The sequence below is a fragment of the Melitaea cinxia genome, chromosome 8 (assembly GCF_905220565.1).
Source record: "Melitaea cinxia chromosome 8, ilMelCinx1.1, whole genome shotgun sequence".
Lineage (NCBI taxonomy): Eukaryota > Metazoa > Arthropoda > Insecta > Lepidoptera > Nymphalidae > Melitaea > Melitaea cinxia.
Genome location: NC_059401.1, coordinates 12,259,024 through 12,284,690, shown reverse-complemented (window position 1 = coordinate 12,284,690; position 25,667 = coordinate 12,259,024). Strand labels below are relative to the sequence as shown.

Sequence of the window (25,667 nt, the reverse complement as noted above, 5' to 3'; positions counted from 1 at the left end):
TTGTGAACTTTGTTGTATGTGAAATTCACTCTCGGCATTTAATTTGCCACCGCCACATCGGTCGTCGTTTCCTAAAACAAAGAGAAACAATTACTACCCATAAACATAACAAAAAATAAATAAATAATAAGAATAAAAATAAAACTCAAAATCATACCAATTCGGTCTTTAGTTCTGATATAGTTGGAACTTCTGGGATCAGTTCCTTCATCTTATCGGATGTTGAAATAAGGTCCTGAAAAATTCAATATTTAACCATTGAACTAACAGTGGGACGGACAGTAAGGTTGCTTAAACAATTATTTAATATTATAATTACAAACAATGTTATTGAAAATATTAAACATACATGGTTTACGATTAGCTAATCTTTTTTAAAGTTAATTGTGAAAAATTTATTAAAAAAAAAAAACAACGTAATAAGAATGAGCACTTTAAAATCTTATTTTAATGACTAATTAGTTACAATCAAACTAAGTTAATGTTAGCACAAGCTAGTTATCATGCAAGAGTATATATAAAATCATAAGCTTAATGTGGAGAAAGGAAAAGGACGGGAGAGAAGCGAGAGCGGTGACGAGCTGAACAAAACTGAAGTCTCTATATTACAATGATCGTGTTCCGGATCTTCTTCAGTTATTCCATACATGCTGGAAATATAGGAAACAAATTAACTAATTTTGAGATTGAATCAATGTATCAAAACCTCCTTAATTAAGATACTAATCTTCTACTAGAGCAAGAGTACCCGGCGGTATTCACCTGTAGCGTGTCGGGCGACACGTCCGAGTCGGAGCGGCACAGCTCGCTGGGCGGCGGCGGGAAAGAGTCGTCAGAGGTGTCGTTGCTGGCTACCTCAATGTTCGCAACGTCATTGCTCGCTACATCAGTGCTAGCTACGCCATTACTAGTTACGCCATTGCTAGCTGCTTCTCCGTCATCCTGTAACGGTTCCATCGCATCCGATGGTGGAGGGGGCAAAGATTCGTCCGGTGTAACTATCGGCTTATCCGCTTCCACCGGATCACCTTCCGTCTGCGAATCTCCATTAATTATGACTCTATCGTCTTCTTTTTTTTCGAAAATTGCCGAGTGATTCTCTTTTTCAATGTCAACGTTTTCAAGAAGCGTGTCTACATTTGAATCTATAACCTTGTTTTCTGGAACCACTTCAAGGTTTTCTACACTCTTTTCGTTCTTTTCAACATCCGCCTCGTTTACTTGAACCTCTTTATAGTCATCGATTTGTTTAACTAATAAATTTTCTGTTTGGTTTTGATCATCAAGAACCGTATCAGTTGACTTTTGTTTGGATTGTTCAGTTTCTATTACAACGTCGTTTGCGATATCGACGCTATTTAATGGACTCTCGCTCTTAACAACACTTTCTGACTGATTATCTCTATGAATATCATTTGAAATATTTTCTTCTTGTTGAGGTTGTTCATCCGATGAAGAATTATTTGAAGGTTTTTCGTTTAATGTGTCTGTAATTTGTACGAAACTCTCCTCAGTTTTTACTTCAGTAATAATTTTTTGCGATTCAATTTCAATATCAGAAGAAATTAATTGAGTTTTATTAATTTCGGAGGTCTTTATGGATAGTGTGTTTGATGTGATATCAACAGCATTAGCCAGCGAAGCATCTGTCAATTCTGGTGCCATAGTGGTTGCGGCAAAGGAAACCACTGACGAGGGGGGAGGATTTGCGGGGAGTGGTGGAGGCGTAGGCTCTATTAAAGGCATTTTTTCAACACAAACCTCATTTTTGACAGGGATTTCAGTGGCTGCAGCGGGTTCAGTCTTTTCGAAAGTCGGTTCCTCAGGTTTGCTAGTCTCGCTTTCAACGGGTGCTGGAGCTGCATTTTTAGGTTCATCTTCGGCGAGGCCATTGACAGGCGTTTGTTTTGGTGCGACTTCTTCTTTAGGAGACTCGGGCCTGTCGTTTTCGCTAGTTACGGCGGTTGTTGGTTCGTCGGGGACGAGCGATTCTTCTTTTGGTGTTTCGGGTGTGCTGCTGCCGTTCGTAATTGGTTCGGTTACTGGCGTTTCTGGAGTTTTTTCTTTTGTGGCTTCTGTTTCAGTTTTGTCTTTTGGGACTACATCATTTTTTTCCGCGTCGGGTGTTTCAGCAATCTGAAAACAAATAAATAAATTTATTCGTTTGTATGAATTATTGTCGTCTTATAACGACGGCAGAAAGTATTATCTAGAGGTACTGTAACCTTTTTATATTCTATTTAGGATAAGAATAATTAAATCAATTAAGTGTATGTAGTTCACGAAACACGTGTAAGTATAATAATTAATGTATTTACGTATATTAGTGGTCACCCAGTGGTCGAAATTCGACCATTATTAATATAAATTATAAGTTTGAATATTATTAAGGTTGTGTTGTCAAAGACTAAGAAGTGTAATGGTCTTTTGTTTTTAATCAATTTAATATATTTTTTTGTCTAATTTAAATAAAATATTAGCATAGGGTATTTTCGGTAGTGAAAAATAAATTATAAAATTTGGTAATAATTAAAATTTATGTAGAAATACACTTAAATATTCTGATTGATGATGATTCTGATATAAACTTTATTTTCTTTCATTATATTAAATATTAATATGTTCCCCATGTAGGAGAAGGATGAGAGCTTAGTCCATCACGCTGCTCCAATGCGGTTGGCAATTTCAATGAATATTCAATAAGGTGAAGAAGAGCTTAAGAGATAATTTCAATATAATACTTAATAATTACTGTATTAAATTGATACAGGTACTATATACGTATTTCTTTTTAAAAAAGAGTTAAATCTGTACATCAGTCAATTAAAGACTGAAGAAGCAGAGGGTATTTAGTTACCTACATTAAACATATAATATTTGCATCGTTTTATAAAAAATATACACACTATACATAATTAATTCGATATTTGCTCTACTAGGTGCGCAGCAACCGCAGCATTGTGGCTAGCTCAAATGGATATCTAGATACAAGGTCATTTTAGTATGTTGAAACGGTAAACTATATATTTTATCCTCAAAGATACTAATTATGTTCACTTAAATCTTTTCAATCTGATGCTTAAAAAGCCATAATTGAAACAAATAAAGTTTCAAGTGTTTTAAAAATTATGTATTGAGAAAGACTGTATCTCAGGAGCGTTTTTCTGGCCCGCTAGACCTCTACATATGTAAGATTGCCGGTGGTGGAAGGATGAGGATTGTGGAAAACCCGGATGTTTGGAGAGGCCTATGCTTAGCAGTAGATTGTGAGAGGCTGAAGAGACTTCTTATTCTGTATTTTAAATCAATTTACTTGTGCTTTCACTGGTTTTTTTTTTCTAAAATCAGATATATTTAGAATTTTTTTTATAAAGTTTTATTTTTGTTTAAGGACGTGCAATCGATTTTAATGGAGGAGGAAATATAACATTTCGTTTTATTTCATTCCTATAGATATAAAAATATAGTTTAGAATATAGCTGACCCCGCAAATGTTGTTTTGCCATATATGTTACTAGCTGTGCCCGCGGCTTCGCCCGCGTTGAAATTAGTGTGTCACAAAGTTTTCCCGGCAAAATTATAGTTAAACTCTCATCAAAATCGGCTTAGCGGTTCCGTAAACCTTCCTATTAGCCCTCTCTCCAATGGTGAAACCGCATGAAAATCCGTTCAGTAGATTTTGAGCAAATCAGTCACATACACTTTTGGGGACTGGTTTTATAATACACTAACTGTTGCCCGCGATTACGTCCGCGTGGTTATGAAGATATGCATTACCATTAAGTTGTTTAACGCAAATTATTTTTTTATTTCAGTCACTTGAAATGCTTATCAAACTGAGTAACTTTTTAAAAGGCACAATTTAGTATAATTTAATAGTTATTTTTATAAAACCTCTCTATACACCACATTTTTAGTTTTATTTTCAGGCTGTATATGTTTAATACAAACTATCAACCCCATTAAACCCCCTTAGCGGTGGAATATCGTAAAATCCGTTCTTAGCGGACGTCTGCTAACTATAATGTACCTCCGTGCCAAATTTTATCTTTGTCCAACCTGGATGGATAGACCATCCAGCGGTTTTTGAGTTCTCGTGATGAGTGAGTTAGTGACCTTTTTCTTTTATATTTATAGATTACGATGCATTATTTGGACACCTCCTCCCCATCTATAGAGCATATATTTTAAATTTCAAGTCTCTTACTTCAAAAACATAAGACTTTCATACAAACTTCCGACCCCCGTTTTATCCCTTTAGATTAACGGATGTCTACGCCCTATAAGGAACGTACCTGCCAAATTTCAAGTTTATAGCTGTTATAGTTTTGGAGGTTTCGTGATAAGTGAGTCAACCTACCATCTCCCGTTTTAACTCAAAAAGAGAGTTGATTTCTAAGATACATTATTTGGACACCTTCTCATCATCTATAAGGTATACATTTTAAATCTCAAGTCTCTTACTTCAGAAACATGGGACTTTCACACAAACTTCCAACCCCCGTTTTACCCTCTTGAGGGTCGAATTTCATAAAATCAGTTCTTAAAAAATGTCTACGCCCTGTAAGGAACCTACCTGCCAAATTTCAAGCTTGTAGGTGTTATAGTTTCGGAGATTTCGTGATGAGTGAGTCAACCTACCATCCCCCGTTTTAACCCCAAAAGGGGTTGATTTCTAAAGATACAGTATTTGGACCCCTTCTCATCATCTATAGAGCATACATTTTAAATTTCCAGTCTCTTACTTCATAAACATAGAACTTTCATACAAACTTGCAACCCCCGTTTTACCCCCTTACTGGTCGAGTTTCGTAAAATCCGTTCTTAGCGGATGTTTACGTCCTATAAAGAGCCTACTTGTCAAATTTCAAGTTTATAGGTGGTATAGTTTCGGAGATTTCGTGATGAGTAAGTGACATTTCGCTTTTATATATATTATAGATTAAGATGCATTATTTCGACACCTCCTCACCATCTACAGAGCATACATTTTAAATTTCAAGTCTCTTACTCCAAAAACATAGGACTTTCATACAAACTTCCAACCCCCGTTTTATCCCCTTAGGGGTCAAGTTCCGTAAAATTCCGTTCTTAGTGGATGCCTACGCCTTATAAGAAACCTACCTGACAAATTTTTAATTTATAACTGTTATAGTTTCGGAGATTTCGTGATGAGTGAGTCAACCTACCATCCCCCGTTTTAACCCCAAAAAGGAGTTGATTTCTAAGAAACATTATTTGGGCACCTTGTTACCGTCTATAGAGCATACATTTTAAATTTCAAGTCTCTTACTTCAAAAACATGGGACTTTCATACAAAGTTCCAACCCCCGTTTTACCCCTTTAAGGGTCGAGTTACGTTAAATCAGTTCTTAACATATGACTACGCTTTATATAGAACCTACCTGCCAAATGTCAAATTTGTAGCTGTTATAGTTTCGGAGATTTCGTGATGAGTGGGTCAACGTAACATCCCCCGTTTTAACCCCAAAAGGGAGTTGATTTCTAAGAAACATTATTTGGGCACCTTGTTACCATCTATAGAGCATACATTTTAAATTTCAAGTCTCTTACTTCAAAAACATGGGACTTTCATACAAACTTCCAACCCCCGTTTTACCCCCTTAGGGGTCGAGTTTCTTCAAATCCATTCTTAGCAATAGATTACGCCCTGTAAGGAGCCTACCTGCTAAATTTCAAGTTTGTAAGCATTATAGTTTCGGAGATTTCGTGATTAGTGAGTCAACGTAACATCCCCCGTTTTAACCCCAAAAGGGAGTTGATTTCTAAAGATACATTATTTGAACACCTTGTGACCTATATCTCTATCTATAGAGCATACATTTTAAATTTCAAGTCTCTTACGTCAAAAACATGGGACTCTCATACAAACTTCCAACCCCCATTTTACCCCCTTAGGGGTTGAGTTTCGTAAAATCCATTCTTAGCGGATGTCTACTTCCTATAAGGAGCCTACCTGCCAAATTTCAGGTTTGTAGGTGTTATAGTTTCGGAGATTTCGTGATGAATGACCTTTCGCGTTTATATATATTATAGATTATAGATTAGCCCCTTATTCCACTTATAACTTAGGGGTATGAAAAATAAATTTTGGCCGATTCTCTGACCTATATATATGTACACAAAATTTCATAAAAATCGGTCCAGCCGTTTTGGAGGAGTATGGTAACATTGTGACATGAAAATTATATATGTAAGTTTCGCACACAGTTTCGTGTTTCATAAAATAAACGCCAAAAAAACAACATCTACAAGTAGATATATATAATTTATTCATAATTTCATTGAATTAATTTTTATATCTGTATAAAATTTAAATATTTAGATTAAACTATAAATGGTAATGGTATTTTCAGCGTTACTATTTTCATTGACGAGATAAATGACTAATAAAAATTCATAGAATCGCTCAATCTATAAATAGTAAAACTACGTTCAAGTAACTGATAGCTGATTCATTAAAATCGTCATATACCGTTTCGTGACTCAGGTGTGACCTAGAAAAATAGTAATTATTATTGTAAAATTTATAACGCGACGAACGGCTGATGTGATACCTACTGTGGTATCACATCAGCCTTTCGCAGTCCACTATTGGACATAGGCTTCCACAAGTTCACGCCAAAAATGGCGGGAACTCATGTGTTTTGCCCATAGTCACCACGGTGGGCAGGCGGGTTGGTGACCGCAGGGTATTATGGTATGGTATGGTATAATTATAATACGTTTATCTGGGCTCTTATTTTACTCGTAATAATCATAACCAACGGTTATTGTCTGTCTGGGGATTTCTGTACATTACTTATTAGTATTCTTATGACACACGAGATCTTTAAATAACAATGGATTACGGTGGTTCGTCGTTTCTTTGTCGACATACCTCTAGTAATACGGCCGCTGCTTGAATTACGATACTTCGTTTCGCAAGGAAGTCGAATGAATCATAGATGTTCTATATAACTTTTCATTTATATAATATCGAAATTATACATAATAATATACTTAACACACAAAATAATATTTAATCTAATCACTAATACTGGCACTGATTTTGTGAAACGAATATCGTCATTGATACTATAATATAGCTTAACAGTGTCCCCGGTTTATTAATTAATTTGTGGATTAAGAAAAAACACTCGCCGTATTACACCTTCGAAAATTTATCGAAATTGACCATTCTGCTGATTATCACATTTCTTAAGCCCGATATGCGTTTTCTTTTCTAGTATCGTATCTTTCAACTTTGTTTTTTCCATGTTTCAAGAATAGACATTCGCTTTCTTTTACTCTTCTTATCTTTATCTCTTTAAAAACGTTTTCCGGAAACCAATTAAAACAGATTTTAATCGCTACACCCATAGGTAGTACGTTAATTATTTCGGCCAGTCATTGCAGTTTGTTGTACAATGTTTGGGAGACCACCTTTTATATTCATCAAAAGATTAATCTAATAAATTGTATACAAGCTTTTGTGATATAAGTATTATGGTTTTGTTTATTAGCAATTCATTTAGTAACTAACATAATGGCAATTCAATTATCGACATTTATTTACTTTCAAGTCCAATTTTTCTTCTTAAAATCCTTTAAATTCACGAACAATGAACAAAACATCTATTCTTTCTATGACATGATACGCATATAGCGGTTTTATAAATACTTTTGGATGATTGTTGCGCCCGTGATTTTGATTTTTTATCATTTAAAGCAATTTATCAGACGAAGCACTCAACTGACCTTATGGACGATGCCAACAGAAAGAACCTCCACACAACGAAATTTGTATTTTTTTTTTTTGTAGTAATGCAGTACTACCAAGTGTTAGTTACATGGTATCACCGACGATATCTTCCATTTTCCTAAGTATTTTAAACTTATTCATTTATATGTTCTATACTATATTATCTATAAAATTAAATAAGCTAACGATAACAAATATCAACCCGCGTTTAATTACTACGCGTCTCGTCGTCGTCGTCGTCGTAACAAGAGCGGAACAACTTCAAGTATAAACCAATCTGGCAAGTATCGAAACAACACATACACGCGTTGAAGAATAAAAGAGCGAAGGAAGTTTACTATCGTTTATAAACAGACGATGCATCTTTTATTACTTAAACCTAAATTTTATTTATAAATTATGAACTTTTTATTGTTTTAAGTTCAAAAATAAACAACGATATATTCATCATTATCATTATATATAATAAAACTAAGTTGATAAAATGTGCGTGCCGATAAAACTTAAAAACGGCCCGGCAAGATAAAGGGACTTATATAGTGTGATAGCCCTTTATCACCTCTCGAACAAGAAAGTTCCAGTTTTAACCTAAAGGTGTGTTTTTAAAGATATAAGGGCTTTTCCAACCCTTCAAATTGGTAATTAAGTGTAGTGGCGCCATCTGTTGTTGAGTATTAGAACTTCATTCAGAAACAACGATTATTTGGGTTGCATTTCGAAAGGCGCTGCGAGCAATCGCAGCATGTGTAGTAATGGCGCGAAATTTAAAATTCCAATTTCAATAAAGTCTTAAATTACATTTGTTACTATAATAAAGTTCTTAAATTTTATGTATTTATACAGCAGTAGCTAACTTATATTTTGGAGTTAAAGCGACATAATTTTAGTTATTTAAATTAGTTCTGAAAACACCTTAAAATTCAAGTTTTTAAATTTCGCGCCTTTATTACGTATGCTACAGCTGCAGAACCTATTGTTACGGTGGACGACAATATCGAGAACATTCTAGGTGTGAGAAGGAAAATATTCTCAAACTTTCTCGAATATCCTAGAGCCTAGCTCTCTGAATATGTGAGCGCAGTGTCGCCCGCGAGAGTTAGTTCGATTTAAACAGGGAAACAAGCGATTTCGAAACGAAAAGAAGAAGTTATTTAAAAAAAAAATAGGGATTGGAAATTTTTGTTAAATATCTGTGCAAAGCCAGGGCGGGAAGCTAGTAAAAAATAAATTAAAAACGAAATATTCACAAAAAGTACAGACCACCATAAACAGGTTTAAAGCTTTGTAATGTTATTAAACTTCAAGACAGTGAATTTTAAAAGCCTTTAATGCATGGTGTTAGTTCGCTCGTCGATAAATAATTTATTCAATGAAGCAATGCGGGTGTCGCCGGGATCTTTATTGAGGCTCAATTTAATAAATCTACACATGCCTATTCTCGGATTTCCGGAGGCTAAACACGCCAATCCGAACGGAAATGTTTTTAAATGAACGCATTAAAATGCTTTTTCCGGAACAAAATAGTGACAGTTTTCTGTTAAAGTAACACTCAACTTATCGTTTGTCGAACTGAGTAATCATTAATGTCTAAAATTGTGTTACGTTTGACGAGACATTTTTTACAATTTTTATTTTAAAATGAGTAAATATAACAATCCAACTATTCTCCATTAAATATAAGTACTTATATGCAGTTTAAAATTCAATTATTAAATGCAACGTTCGAATACATATTTTTTTACAGACAAATGAAAAACCAGTTAAGTTTCTTCAGATAAGTGAAGCATGGCAGTTGAGTTATGCATTGTCCTATTGGGCGTTTAATATAAGGATGAACAAATTTTTAATTTATGATTCACCAAGTTCGACATTAACTTCACCCGTATATTATTGCATTAAACATTCCTTCCTCATAAAACTATAATTAAAAGCAAATGTAGACGCTTTTACTTTATATATTACGCAAATGTTTTTGACGACGCGTTGGCGCAACGATCTCTGTACTGGTTTGTGACTGTTGCGCTGATGGTTGCGGGTTTGAACTCAGCACATGGCATACATTTATTTTATTTATACTTTATTGCACACTTTACAATAACAACATTAAAAAGAAGAGAAAAAACATACTGAATAAAGAAATAAATAAAAATAATTATACCCGTTTATCACCTTCCAAGACTGAAATGTAAATTCACCATTACCAACTGGCTCAAATCTTTCATATATGATGATACTGAAAACCTTCATATTTATTAAGCAGCTGACTCTAGGTATATAATTATGGTATGTATTTTTTTTTCTCTTTTTATCTCCATTTTCTTGTGGACCTATTGGGTCTTTGTTGGCACTTACCGTAGATTTGTAAAATAAGCTTATATGTACCATTATCTACGAGGCCTGGTTTCCATTTGAACCAGTTGTGTACATGATCCTGTATTCCTAACTTTGTGGGGGGACCTGATGACTTATAGAACAGGTATTTTATACCTTTTTTGAGCACCAGTCCTTCACTAATCGAGTTGTCAAACTTTGTAAACTTTGTAAAGTGCAAAGGCGGTCTTATTACTGACAGTGATTTATTACAGACAACCCGTCTATAAAGGAAACATGTAACATATAACAGGCACACGGGTGCATTTTAAAACAATATACTTTTTTAATTAAAAAGAAAACATACATTTGTATTGGCTATACAGAAATTTACAGTGGTCTGGCCGTTCATGCTTGTATATTGTGTTGACTCCGACACAGGAATAAATCTTAGTGGTGGCCGTTGAGTGTGAGGCGTTTTTATTTTATTTGTTTTATAATTATGTTCATATATTTAAGCCGAGGGAGGACTTGCGCCGATCATAAAAATAAAATAAAGAATACAAAATAAAATCAACAGTATGCATCCGATTGACGTATTATTTATTTTAACTGTTCCTCAACCATCTACGGTAATAATTAATAACATTTTACTCGCACCGTGCAACAAAGGTCGAAACGATAAACGAAACCAACGGCCGAGACGAACACAATGCGCGCGGGCAAACATCCGAGCATTACGCACAGGAAGCTCACTACCTGGCATTGTTCAGATACATGAACATACATTGTTTTTATTTTTCGATATCGCCGCTCATATCGTATCGATTGTCGTGACGTCGCTACGTACTGATTTTATAACGGTAGCAATATTTATAAACAAAAGCATTTTTCATTTTTGTGGTTTTTTTTATTGTCGATGTTTTAAATGTTTAGACAAAGTATTTTCAGGAGCTTGTAGTTGTAGTAGATACATAAGTGACTGACGATCTTTGTCACCGTTTCCTCCCCTTTGTTTGCAGTTCAATGACCAAGCCTAAATAAAAAGACTTGTGTAAAAAGACTGACAAATAATTATTTGCTGGCAAATGAAAAAAACCGACATAAAATTATATCGACAAGTAATACAATGTAGGAAGACGAAAAAATATTCAAGTAAATACGCATTATCAAAGATTACTCCAAAAGTTGTAATCAAATCTCGATGAAATTTAAATGTGACCACATGATAAACATCAGCTTTCGATTAAATTAAAAATCGTCAAAGTCGGTACACCTAGTAAAAAGTTGTGTGGATTTTCAAGGGTTTTCCTCGATTTCTATGGGATCCCATCATTAGATCCTGGTTTTCTTATCATGATACCACACCTGGGATACCGCCTTTCCAACAAAAACAAAAAAAAAAGAATTATCAAAATCGGTTCATAAACGGAACAAGAATCCTTGACCACCATAAAAACGTAGCTAAACGTAGTAAGACATTAAAAAAGTCAAAATAACACAATTAGTAATTGAGATATGTGGTCACCAAAGTCATAATGACTGACTTTATAATAACAATATTTTCCATTTAAAATAAAATAACAATAATATTTAGCTTTACGCAAATAATATTTTTGACTTAAAATAATATAATACTTTAATAAAGATAGTGTTAATCGATGGTCGACGTATATGTAAATTATAGGCACTCAAATTTACTAAACTGCTCATTACACGTGTTGAGATATCGAAATTTACCTTCAATTTAATTTCAATTTTGTTCCAAATGAGCGTTCATTTATCCGATAACGGTAAACAGTCGATGAATCAACAACACCACAGCAGAATATAAATATCGACAACAGGAAGGTTTTTCCGCTCTATAATTTCGCAGGTATATTTCAGAAACTTTAGAAAAAAGAAATATACGGTCAAGTACAATCGCTCTCCCATACAACTGTTATGTTTTGTAATAAATATTTGGTAATATTAGGCCAGCTTTAAAAAAGAAAAGAGTTACACGTTTCCGTTATAGAGCCCCATTTTGTAAGTGTCGTTATAGATTTGACAAATTGCTGTTTCGATTTGCAAATTTTGAAAGTAAAAGTACAGCTTTTAAAATACTTGTGGAACATAATTTGAGAACAGCTTCAACGAAAAATATATTCGAACAATATAGTGTAAGACAAAAACTCTTTGACAGTAATGATTTGGTTAGCAGATGTACAACCGAACTGCCACTATAGGGTTTCTTGTCCCTATATGGGGAGCGGCTTTACGTTTTATAATATAAGTGTGTTTGCAGGCAAACGAAGAAAAACAGACTTTAATTATATTGACAAGTAATACAACGTAGGTAGACTAAAAAATAGTCAAGTAAATACGCATTATCAAAGATTATTCCACAAGTTGTAATCAGATCTCGATGAAATTTAAATGTGACCACAGTCATGATAAACATCCGCTTTGGGGGCGTCCATAAATTACGTGAGGTGTTTTTTAAATTTTTTTGTCTCTGGTGAGATGTGAGATTTTATTCAACCTCCTCACCCATCCCCCAATGTCACATGAGAGTTTCAAAATGTGGTGTTGTACTTGTTGATATAATTGAAGTCGGTTTTTTTTCGTTTGCTTGCAAACACAAATATTCGTCGTATATTCTGTTCATTAATTTTTTAATAAACACAAGCTTTAAACTTTTCATATTATTAACAAAAAAGCTATGAATATAAATAAGTACAGTATCCTAAACTCAGAGCAGCAATTAGCTAGCACGTTAAAGCTCAACCAGAACCTAATAAGGGGCTTTAGAGTTATTCTCGAGATATTAACGACATAAGTGGCCACATTGCAGACAGTGTCGTGTGACCGACGGACGGTATAATTTGCATGGGCAATAAATAACGGAGGAGATAGCAGTAGCATCTCGGCCGGCTTGGGCGCGCTATCATATAACTCATAGTCGCGGTGCTATCAGAGGTTGTCGCCCTGTCTTGGCACCGATTACACCAATCGCTTTGAATACGTATCCAGTTACCTTCACTTCGTAAGACTAGACCTTTATATGTACATACTAAATTTAGATATACATTAACAAATATTATCCACCAACACTTTTGTTTATATTTTAAACTAATTTAAATTGTTCGTTCAATTGAGTAAAATTCATATGCGTAGGTTTACTGACTTACAAATAATTTATAAATAATGAGGGTAAACAGTAACGAACTTTATTAAGGGAAAACGAGAACATACAGTGGAATGTTGAAGTCTAGGTAATAAAATATTAATGATAATATAAAATATTCATACTGCCTCAAAAAAAATCCACTTTTTATTTTCGTTTGATTTATCAACGGGATTCGATGATACACATGCACAAAAGAAATAAATAATAATAATTGATAGCTACAAACAATTCGACAAAACACTTTTTTTTCTCGCAAGAACCTCATAAACGATCGAACAATAGTATTAAAAAGTGATGAATTCCTTTCTTGTTATGTCAAAGCTTTATTCAAACAGCGTATTATCAAAATAGACTGTCGGTTATTTGATAAACATGCAACGTGAACTCTTCGTTCTTCAAGTTACTCCGCCGGTAGTAAGTTTTGATACACGTATTCGTTACAAATACAAGCATACCATTGTCTGTCTACACGATGCTTTACACACCAACTCGATCTAAACTGGTTCCATTTATAGATATCGTTCTGTTGTTTCTTTTTTGTTCGCTGATATTAGGCACTGAATACCATAAATTATGCCTATTTGTATGTAACAATATAAAATACTTTACAAACACTTAGCAATGGTTTTTTCCGCGTATTACTAAAGTATGAATAATTCAAATATTCCTCACAATAAGATATAATAATACAACTTGCGATTAATCCTGAAAAATTGACGAAAACGAATAACAAGCTGTGGCGTTAACCAACAACAAGTGGTCTTGCGCCCACTGCAGGCCTCGGAAAACCTGCCCCAGACTACTAATTTTATTTTGCACAAACAAGTTTTAATGCAAAGCAAGGAACCGACTTACTTCAGACAAACACGCGATATCCTATTACAATTTTACACAATATTTTGAAATGAGGAATCGAAATATGTTTAATGACGCAGCTAATATTTTACCGTAATCGCAAATCACATGCATATAAGTGAGATAGTTATAAGTATCAAAATTTCGTGGCGGGAGACCTAGAGTTAATGACCCTAAAACTAACACGTGGTGCGCTGGATCCGCCTTAAGCTGATCGGAGGTTATACTCTTTTGAAGACATTATGATTAACGAAGCTGATTGTCAAAATTGAACGGTCCACATTTTTTTTTTTTAATCTCTGAACATTAGCTTAAATGTGGGATAATGTAATCGTGGTACCGATTGTTTGTCCACATATAAGCTTAAATCCTATTTTAAAAACTACGCGGTTCTTACACCTAACATTTTATTTGCCCATCTCTGTCGATTCGCAGATGTTTAAGTTAAAAATAAATATCAAGTATAGTTATCATAATTAAGACGCGTCTTCTTGTACTTGCAATAAATAAAACGGTTAAAAATCATCAAGTTGTAGTTTTGATTGATCAAAACTTTGACACTTCGTTTATATATTTCTTAATAATAACGTTTGTTTCTGTAAGTATATCCTAATTAATCATATAACTTTTTGTAGCGTACTTGTTGCCTTATGACTAATTTATTACTCGTTTCAGCCTGTAATATCCCACTACTAAGCATAAGCCACTTTCCCCATGTAGGAGAATAATCAGAGCTTAATCCACCACGCTGCACCAATGCAGGTTGGCAAATATATTCCCTATTATGAGTAACGATCGCTATCAGGTGTACACGATAACAACCGGAAGACGGCTTAACGTGCTCTCCGCGACACGGTGGGGAGACACACAAGGACTGCACAAGCATCCAGACTACAGCAAACATCTGTAATCTGTATGGCCAATGCAAATGTTTGTTATGTGCGGGGATAGAACCCGCAAATAACACAGCCACACAGCTACAAACGAGTGTTGTGACCGTTGCGCCAACGCGGTGTCAATTTATTACTAATCGATGTAAATAAATAAAATTATATAAAAAAAAAATACTTAAAAAACAGCTTTTTCCTGAATACATATGAAAGTTTACAAGATCGATGTCGTCAACCGATGACCATACACAGCTGGACCCTCTGTACTCAGTTGTTGTACAACACTTAGCCTATACAGCGCTTTTGGAAGCAGGGCTTTAGGGCTTTTAACAACCATCGGTTCTTCGAAAGTTGAATCAATCTACCTACTTCAGTTCTTCTACAGATATCCTCATTTCTCATACGATGATCACTTATAGATACGCCAATCATATCTCGTTGTGTAGTCCGTTGAGTACACTTGAGCTTTATGAGACCTATCGTTAGTAACAGTTTCTCGAAACTATGGGTCATAGTGATGATACCAGATGATTACCCGTGGGTAATACTTCATAATCATCAAAAACCTATTGCCCGACAATCATTTCTACTTCGATCCATTTCATTGACAACTATACCAATAACATCTATTCGTGACATCTGGCTCTATTTTCCAGATAGCTAATGTCAGGAGTAGCTAAGCTTAATTTTGTATATGTGTATAAAACATTTTAAATTCGCTTAAAATATGAAATTATAATCTATTCAACGGCCAGTTTTACTATACAACATGTAAGTATACACTACGATGATATGCACTTTCATTCTATTCCTTGTCGAGTGTTATCAGTCCTTTCTACTTTCACCGTAACTCGTGTAAATCGTACAAGTATCTAATGCAATAATTCCTGATCTAATGTCTCATTAACTACCACTTGGGGCCGAAGTTACAAATGACAATACCCGTAATATATTAAAATATGTGGGTATTGGAAGCGATCGCCACCAATTTGTTCCAGTAGATCTCAATCGCGGTTTAACCAAACTTTACTTTTAAAAGCTCTCAGATTGGTTTATTCTAAGGGAAACTGTTGTGGTAGGTAAATTTTAAAACTTTTAAGTTATTATTATCCTTCCGTTATAAACTGGATTACAAAAATACAAAAAAAAAAAAAACAATTTTGGAAATCTACATCAAAGCGATCAAAGAAAAAACAAAAGCTCGGATTTATTTATAATACGGTACCCCGCTACTTTATGTACACAAACCCTAAAGGAATACGTTATCATTCAAAAGAGCCAATTACTCAGAAAAATAAATGATGAACGTGAGGCGTTATGGCATAGGCCGTGTTGTCACCATCGCATTATCAATGAATTATTAATATCGGCAATGTCACGGTGCGTCGCTATCGTCGTCGGACAATGTCGGCTCACGTTTGGTTAGCGCGGATATAACACCGCTTTGAATTATAATGTGCATTGTTCGCCGCGTCGCTCCGGTTCGGGTGCAATGCACTACGACGGAATAGTTTCTTGTCATAGAAATCGCTCGTTTCGACCCGGTCAAGCCGCAAAGTTATATCCGATACGACAAATATTACTAATTAAGCTATGCACAATGTTGACTTTTAAATTATTAATATTACGTAAGAGAATTATAATTTTGCGTACTAAAATCATTTTTGTAAGTTATCTTTTTAAAACGTTTTTAACTTTAGAGTAAGTACTATCTGTATGAGCGGCGAATTGCCGTAATTTACAAATGATTTCACATCGCTTCGGAGTTTCTCCGGCGGGGTCGATGACTCGAATAATTATTCAAACAATTTTAAGGTTCATTACGACCACATGCTAGCAATTTAATATAACACATCAAGTATAAACAAAGTTAGCACGTCGAAAGTAGGTCAAGTCGGCATAATAATGGATGGTCGGCAGCGCGAAGGGGCGCGTATTCACTGCATTGTGTTCTGACCGCGTTGACGGAATACGAATAAGATGTAGTACGAAGTAGAAAGTTATTGATTATAGTATGCATATTGCAAGTCACTGAACAAAAAACGATTTTGCTCAGTTCCTGAATAAGTGAATTGATGTCCTCAAATAGTATTTTAAAGTTGTCTTAAAAAAATAAATAAAAAAAAAACATTGTATTTGTGTGTAATCATGCGAAGTAAAAAACATATCCCACTAATATTATAATTGCAGATGTTTTTGCTAATGAGTAGATGTGTGTTGCGTCTTCACGCTTTCAATCGCGAATTGTTTGTGATGTTTTAAAGGCCTGTATAACATATAGTATATTATTTTGTATTCCGAGATTCCCACGGTAGTAGGTAGGTGCCGCTGGTAGAACAGCGGAGCACAATAAATAGAACAGGAACACAAAATAAAAGATGCAACTCACCTCCTCAGGTACTTTCTCTGGTTCTCCGTTTGTCTTGGCGTCTTCCTCTTTTTGTTTCTTCTCTTGTTTCGGTTTGTCCTTTCTGCTGAAACTGATCGATCTCAGCGACCATTTCTTCTTGACCTATCAATAACAGAATAATTAAAATTTATCTAATAAAGAGTGTAAGAGTGCAGTTTTTTTTTACAATACAAAGCAGTCGCTAGACTAAATAAATTAAAGTTCAAAATACTTTAAAAAGCTAAGACATTAATTTATGTCATTTAATATTCTGACGCTATCAAATTGACTAAATAATTGTTAAGCTTCACTGGAAGGTCAACAGACAATTAAAACGGTGGATTAATTGTTTCTATTTCGTAGAAGTGTTTTTAATTATTATCAATAGAGGCCTTTGGAATGGTAACATCATCATATTGAACGAAATATTTTCGTGGTGACGCATACGTGCAATGTATTATAAAAATAAACATATTTTAAAGTAAAATAGCTTACTATAACATTAATGTTTCAAGTACATATACTTGTTTTTCTTTGTTCTAGTACTCTTAAACTCATTGCGCAATTTTACGCGCGGCAACGTTGTAAACTAACTTTATATCTTTCTCCGTAATAAGATAAATTTATTATTATGGATTAATGAAAATGCTTTATTTATTTTGTAGCATATATATTAGTTGAACATTAACAGACTAAAACTACAGATTATATAAATGATGGATTTAAATATTTATAGTTGAGTTTTTAACTGACTTCATCACACAATAATTTGTAACTGTACCCTACTTGTTGTAGCTATAAATTTCACACAAGCGAATATATATTAAAAATGTCATTCAAAAATTGTAATTGTATCTTCGCCGTCGAGAACAGTGAATAAATATATTAAAAAAAAAAAAAAAAGTTTGAGATCTGAACTGTGACTAACCTTTTCTTTCTTTGGTTTCTTGCTGTCCTCCGGCGACGGTGTGATCTCCGCATTCTCTTCCTTCTGCTGCTCGGCATCACCATTCGTTACTGGCGTCTCCTGCTTCTCTTCTCCGTTCTTCTCCTTATCGTCTTCTTGTTCCTTACCTTCCTTTTCGGTAGTGGCGTCTTTCTCATTCTCCGGCGTCCCGCTGTCGAGCTGTTTCTCCTTGTCCTGCGTAATACATATTCGTTTTAATATTGCCCCGACGCCTGAGAAACATCATAAAAGATGGCTAGTTTTATCAATCGACCGGATGCGGTGACTAGTTTGGTATGTCTTCGTTAACATTCCGCTATCGCTGTCTTTAAATGGTAAGCGATGCATTCCTTTGCTATTACTAAAATTGTTATCTATAACAAAAGCAGTAGAAATGTATGTCTGCGATAATAACATTTTTTCTATGACTTAGTAGGTATGCGGGTTTAGGTATTGTTAAGCAATTAAAGGCTTGATTGTAACATAATGTACCCGCATGGGTTAATTAATATTGATGTCCAGGCATAGCGTTACAAAAGCGTCATATTGTTTATTTAAGTGAGGGTCACCTAAAGGGCGATTACATGCTCATTCTAGCATCGCAGGAATCGAGGACTATCGAATGACGTAAGCCCTATGTTCCGAAAACTATATTTACAAATTTTGGAATATTATACAATTTGTTTGTTGTCATGAGCATAAAATTAGGTGGCTGAATTAGGGTAGTCAGTACTACTTTATAAAAATCCAAATGTTGTAGCTGGTTCAAGGATATTTACATATGGACGCTGGTACACCTAGAAAATAATGCCATGTCCATTACTGAAGTAAGACTCGAAAGGGGCCGAGGGTTTGGATAAATATTAGGATATAACACAGGGGTCCTCTCTCACCCTGTAATGCGATATATTATTTTTCGTTGAACCAGCGATTTATAAACAAAAAAACAACCAATAACTCCCTGCAACCTTAATGTCTACCGAGAAACTGTATTATATCTGTATTTAAAGAGATTATTCTGAAAATTTCTATATACTTTGCGTTAAAATAGACGCGATTTTTATAGTCTAAAATCGCACTACATGTCAGTGGTAAGGGGGGTTGAAAAATTGCTAGAAAACATCACGTGATTGAGTTAAACGTAAGTACTAACCGAAGGCTCGTGTATGTGCGCGTCGCCGTTGAGCTGAGGCTTGAGCGCATCGGCGTCGGCGAGCTGCTCGACGCGGCCCTCGCCGCCCGCGCCCGCCGCCGCCACCTCGCCCGCGCCCTCTGCCTCCTTGCCGCTTATATCCACCGAGCGCTTGCTCTGTTTAGCACCCATACTCGCTGATAGCCTAGTTACATTTTTAAAACACATCTTTATGTAAAGTATATATCTATGCGCTAACTTCGAAAATGGCTGTAACCAATTCTGTTTTCTAATACTTTATAAGAGCCGCTCTAGTGTAGTGGAGCGTGTGCCATGTACGCGCCGAAGCATCGGCGGTTTGCAGGTTTGATTTCCGCTCGGAATAGATATTTGTATTTGTATAAGTATTTCTTTCCGGTTTGGATGTCTGTCCTTGTGGGTCTCCCCATCGTGCCTCAGAGAGCACGTTAAGCACTTGGACCCGGGTGTTATCATATACACCTGATAGCGATCGTTACCCATTGTAAGGAATATATCCGTCAACACACAAAGGGATAATCTGGTGGATTAAGCTACGATCCTTGTAAAACAAATTGTTTGAGAACAACTTATTAATCATAATGTTCAGTTACTTAAGACCTATTTTACTTCGTGCTGGTACAGCTTATCAGTAAGTTATTGACGTGATAAACTTTAGTAGTAAGCCAGTAGCCGGTATACAGGAAAAATGGCCAAAGCTGGCACGTATTACACTTGCACTTGAGTTGTGTAAACAATTTGCTTACACTTACTGTATACGCATGACAAGAAATCTACAACATACCTGTTGTGCACGCCACTGATCTTACGAGTTCGCGCTGATACTACTGCTATTTTACGAAAAATATCGTGACATTCTTTTTTTCAATCTCTACCAGCTAATTGTTTATTTTATACTTTTCTTATTTTCTCGTCATTTTTACCAGTATTAGCTTTAGATAACTAACATATTGCGACATTACTTGAAACACAATATAGTACGTTAAATCTAACACGACTAATATCACAGGCTAACCGCATGACTTATATTTCAAATGAAATGTACACGCATTCTATTATATTTTACAGAGGTTTTTCCATTATGCTTTGTTTTTAAATATGATTAAATAAGAATAATATATTATTCTTATAAATTTTATTTAATTTATGTTAGTATAATTTAGCTCTTTATTTGTTAATTTATTTATAAATCATTGTTTTGTTACGGTACACTTAATCACTACCACGATATAATTAAAAATATCACGTTTGTTTTTTTAAATAAAAATATCATAATTACGATTTGTTTTAATAAGCTTCTTCCGTTTTATATTTTTATTCACGTGTTGACATTTGTTATCAGTAGCGTAGCAATTAAATACGTAAAACAAACTACCTAATCAATTTTAAACTGTCGTTAAATAATTGTTCTAGTTATTGAGCCTACATTGTATCAATATAATACCACTTATACATTAAATTTATTGCTCTGTTTGATAATCAAACTTAGTGTTAAATTTATTTAAAAACGGTAACAAGTATTTACCAATTTTTTAATTTATTTCTAAAAACATGAATGTAACCATCATATGGAGTATTAATTAAAAAAAAAAAAAAAACATAAATTTACATTTTATTCTTCCATGCAAAAAAAAAATGTTAAAATTAACTTTGGAGCAGATTTTCATTTACTTCTATCTTTTCATTCATAATAACATTTTCATTTTATTTTAATGTAATGTACAGTATATTTCTTAATGAGATATAAAGTGCTTTTGATCCCAATTTTACTAGAAATGTTAAGTAAAGGGTCACGTTTCACGTTTTTATTGTTAACGATTCAAAAAGTATCTTTGTAAGATTAAAATAGATGCAGCTGATCATGTTGGTAATAGTGTTGCTAATAGGTCAGGGTGCTGGGAACAACTCGGAATACATTTCGAAGACCGAAATAGAAACACGTTGCAGCGACCGGCTTTATAGTCCCTTGTCAACACAAATGACAGTGGTATCTACTGCCCTGTGCATGATTTTTTTTTTGTCTGTAAATCTCGTAGGTAAATATTTTGTGTAGTTTAAAATAAAACTTTCACCGAAAAATTCACTAGCGCGATATTAATTTTAGGTTATAATATTTACTCGTCTCAAACATTCAAACAAAAAAATATATGTAGTCCTTATAATAATATCTATTCTATTCCAAATTCATCCATGAAATGTAAATAAAAAATGTAGAAAACCATAATCAAGTTTATAAACTGCGATGATACAAATAGATATCCTTTCGCATTACAAATTATTTGTAATAAAACTAACAGCTAAGATAGCGTTTGTAGTTACTCTGGTCTTAAACAAACTATGAAATGTACAATGTCTTTGTGGTAGTCACGCATCACTCTTATCTCTTAAACAAATTGATACAGACGTTACACAAATAGGTACGTATTTATCAGACGGTGCACAAAAATAAACAGTAACGATCGGCGAAAGTCTATTTTATAATCATTTATAGTAAATAATTTATGCAGTTATGTATAGTCTCTACTAAGCTAGAGTTATACGTAATTCATTCACTGGTTTGTGCTACAAAAAATAGAATTAGTACGTACGTAACAAAGTGTAAATCCTCCTTTTTTGTTTCTAAAAATAGTAGCTATGTTTATTTAACATAACCGTGAGTAAACGCATTCACACACATCAAATGAACTAACTTTACAAATTGATTCACGCTATCGGGTGAACGACCTCTGTGCTTCCCTGTCTAGTTTAACTTTTTTTGTGATCATCTCGAACATCGTCGTAACAATAAGAGGCACTTAAATCAAGGCATGTTTTATTTTCTCTACTTCAGTTTGTCCACAACCTTGACTGTAACGTATTCAAGGTCAACAGGCCATTTACTGGACCGTGATTACATTTGAGAACGACATAAATATGCCCCCGAGGACAATCTTCAAGGCTGTGTTTCCAGACAGAAAGAATAAAGCTAACGAACATTTTAATAATAATGTGAATATTGCGGTAGTCGCCTTCGAATTTCCTTAACGTCTTGTTTACTTTACGAGAGCATGTCTTTCGCGTTATTAGTTATTGTATATAAAATTAGATATCCTATCACGAGCTTATTTAATTTTAATCTAATTACAAAAAATACTTAAAGAGCTGTTTCTTTAAAACGTGCTTGTTTTTAAGTATTCTCAGGAAGGGCTTTTAAAGTATCAGAGTTGTTTCCTGAGGCTTTTGTACTAGGAAAAAATTATGACTGTTTTGTAATGTTTACGCGAATTTCACTTATTATAATACCACTCACAAACAACTCTTAGATTTTATCGCGGTTTATTAAGTTTTTTAAATGCCCGACAATACTTATATACACGCAAACAAAATACACTTAATCTAGGTTTTGCGGTTTTTAGGGTTCCGTACTTCAAAAGGAAAAAACGGAACCCTCATAGGATCACTTTGTTGTCTGTTTGTCTGTCAAAGACCCTTTTTCTCATATATGAGGAGATATCAAGCTGAAATTTATATCAAATACACAAGTCTACTGTCCCTTGAAGCTGTGAAAAAATCAAACTTCTAAGCTAATGCAATCAAAAGATACATCAAGCACACAAGTTTATAGTGCAAATTTTTACCTACAAGGTACTTCCCTTGAACTCAGAATCTTGAAATTTGGTTTGAAGCAGCGTCTTATAGCACAGATAAAGAAAAAATTGCGAAAAGCCTATCGAAGAACGTTTTGCAAAAGGACAGAAAATGCCTAATTTGCTGTAAGAATTACGCAACTCCCACGTGACATAATATATATTCGACACTGCAGTCCAAGCAGTAAAAATTCTTATTATAAGTTTTCTACAATTTACAACCGAATATATCATCTGTGAAAAAAAAAAGGCAAAGCCAGGGGACATGTAGAATAGAAAGAATCAACAATAATTCAATAATATCTCTCCAAGCGTTAACCTTTTTGTTATCTTGTACTTAGTCACCAAAATTCAAATTTTACACTTTCAAGACACAAAACACAAGGTCTCATTCAAATTATTTAAAAAAAAAAAGGTATTATAAAATTTGTTTTTATTTAGAAGTTTATTGTCTATGAAAGATTCTATGATACATAAGTTGGACAGTAAATATAAAAATAGGTAAAATTACATGGATCATCTAGTAGATGTTGATAACAATTTAACAATCAAGGTTATCACAAAATTATTATTTTTTTGTCCTTTTAAGCATACTTGTTTAAAATCTTGCTTTTTTTGTCTTTGTCGGATTAGTGGTGTTAGTGGATTTAGGAGCTGGGTGTGAGTGATCACAGTAGGAGAGAGATTAGGAAGGTTCCTCTGATCTATTGCTTCTTGGTATTGTCAAGGTTATATGACAGACTGACAACTCTTTCAGCAAATGTTGGTGCAGGTTATCAATCGCTCTTTTCCAGTTCAGATGACTTCATTGGTTCTATTTTAGCACATGCATCCTGTCATTATTGTTATTATTATATTAATGAACATACATGGACAGCCTGAAGAGCTTTCATTCTTCATTTCATTCTTTCTGCTTTTCATTTTTGTAATTCCCTAATATATTATTTAAATGGCCAAATATTTATACATGTACTACAATTATGTATAAAATAAAAGAATAAAAGAAACATAAAAATGTTAAAGCTTTAGTTTGTGCAAAAAAAGTATATGATTTTGATTGCAAGTTAATATTTTCATCTTTTTAATCTAACACTGTTGTATTACTCATTTTGTGTATGATCTATAATTTAAATATATTTATAAGTTAACAATAAATCTAAATAATAAAATACTGTATGTATTTCAAAAATGAAAAATATACTATGCAAAATAGATCTTACTGAAACCAGTATTTATTTCTTCACAACAGATTGAGGGGGCATGGGTGTGTCTACATCAGATGTGGTCCACATGTGCCTGGTAATTTGCCTTATTGTGTTATAACAATAAACTTTGTTTCATATGCGTCATTATATAGAAAAAATCTCTAGCATTAATGAATCCTATGCAATAGTAAATAGTTTTTTTTTTTTTTTTTTTTTTAGTAGAAGTTACAAAATATAAAACTGAGGAACGACTGGCTATAGTTATGTCTACGCTAATATTTCAAAACTTAAAACTTTACTACTGTTTTACTTTAAACGTATCCCTTCTGTTATACCAACGTGTTCATTATGATAGAAGAGTTATAGAAAGGTTAAATAAAAGGTTGTAAAAATGTACTACAAATTGAATACGCACATAAACTATTAGATACCGATGCACAACAAGAACCTTTGTTTAGGGATTGTCGGTTGAGTTTCAACGATGATTCATCGTTGGATTCGATTAGTGAATGCAACAATAATGGGTTTCCCGGAAAAGTGCATTTGGTATGAAATTAGAAAGTATTGATCGAAAAAAATGATACTTTTTATATATTTTGTCTTGTTATTCATCAAGTACTCATAACTGCATTTGTTCAGAAAATTGAAACGTTTTATAATTGCTTTTCATGGTGCAAGTAATGAAATATTTTCACTAAAAATATGTTGTTTTTAGTCATTTTTAATTAGTTAAGGTAAAAATGAAACAAGAAAATATTTCACCGAATAACACGAAATGCTTTTAAATTCCATTTTAAATCAACGTTCAGTCGCAGCAAACAGCCGGCACAATCGTCCAAAATATGTTACCTAGGATATTTTTCAAAGTTATGAGAAAAACTTATTCTCAATTTAACTCACCTTGTGACTTTTTAATCCAAAAAACGAAGACAAAGAAATCACACTTAAATTATTAAATTTATTCACTTCCAGCACTCACAGGCATTCACAATATGGCGAAAGAACGAAATCTCCACCCACCGAGAACAAATTCAAAATTGAAACTCTATGATTGGTCGGTATGATTCAGACGCTTCAGTACGGCAACTTAAGCAATGCGTATAGACAACCCAACCAATAAAAAAATATTAATGCGTTCGAAATATTTAAACGACATATTAGTTATTACTTAAGGTTAAGACATTTAAATCGTGTGTCTTGTGGAATATTATAGAGGTCCTTCATAAATATTTCAAATTTTAAATTACAACAACTTTAGAAGCAAGTTGTTATACATGTAAAGATTGTAGTTAACATATGCTTTATTGCATAATTATAGCATAAATAACTATAAACTAT

General features: G+C 33.9%; 1 protein-coding gene across 2 annotated transcripts; it reads right to left on the bottom strand.

Annotated features, from left to right (window-relative positions):
- Positions 1-614: 614 nt before the first annotated feature.
- LOC123655712 (cell surface glycoprotein 1-like) lies at positions 615-25,370 on the bottom strand. 2 transcript variants are annotated; one of them, XM_045591467.1, is made up of 6 exons: positions 25,230-25,370; positions 19,481-19,664; positions 18,310-18,522; positions 17,382-17,504; positions 763-2,136; positions 615-650 (listed from the first exon to the last, which is right to left on the bottom strand). In XM_045591467.1, exons 2-6 carry the CDS (start codon positions 19,649-19,651, stop codon positions 633-635), a joined length of 1,899 nt encoding a protein of 632 aa, XP_045447423.1. In that variant the 5' UTR covers positions 19,652-19,664; positions 25,230-25,370; the 3' UTR covers positions 615-632. The 2 variants fall into 2 exon arrangements, with proteins under 2 accessions (XP_045447423.1, XP_045447422.1); XM_045591466.1 differs by lacking the exon at positions 615-650 and having other exon boundaries at positions 676-2,136.
- Positions 25,371-25,667: the final 297 nt, after the last annotated feature.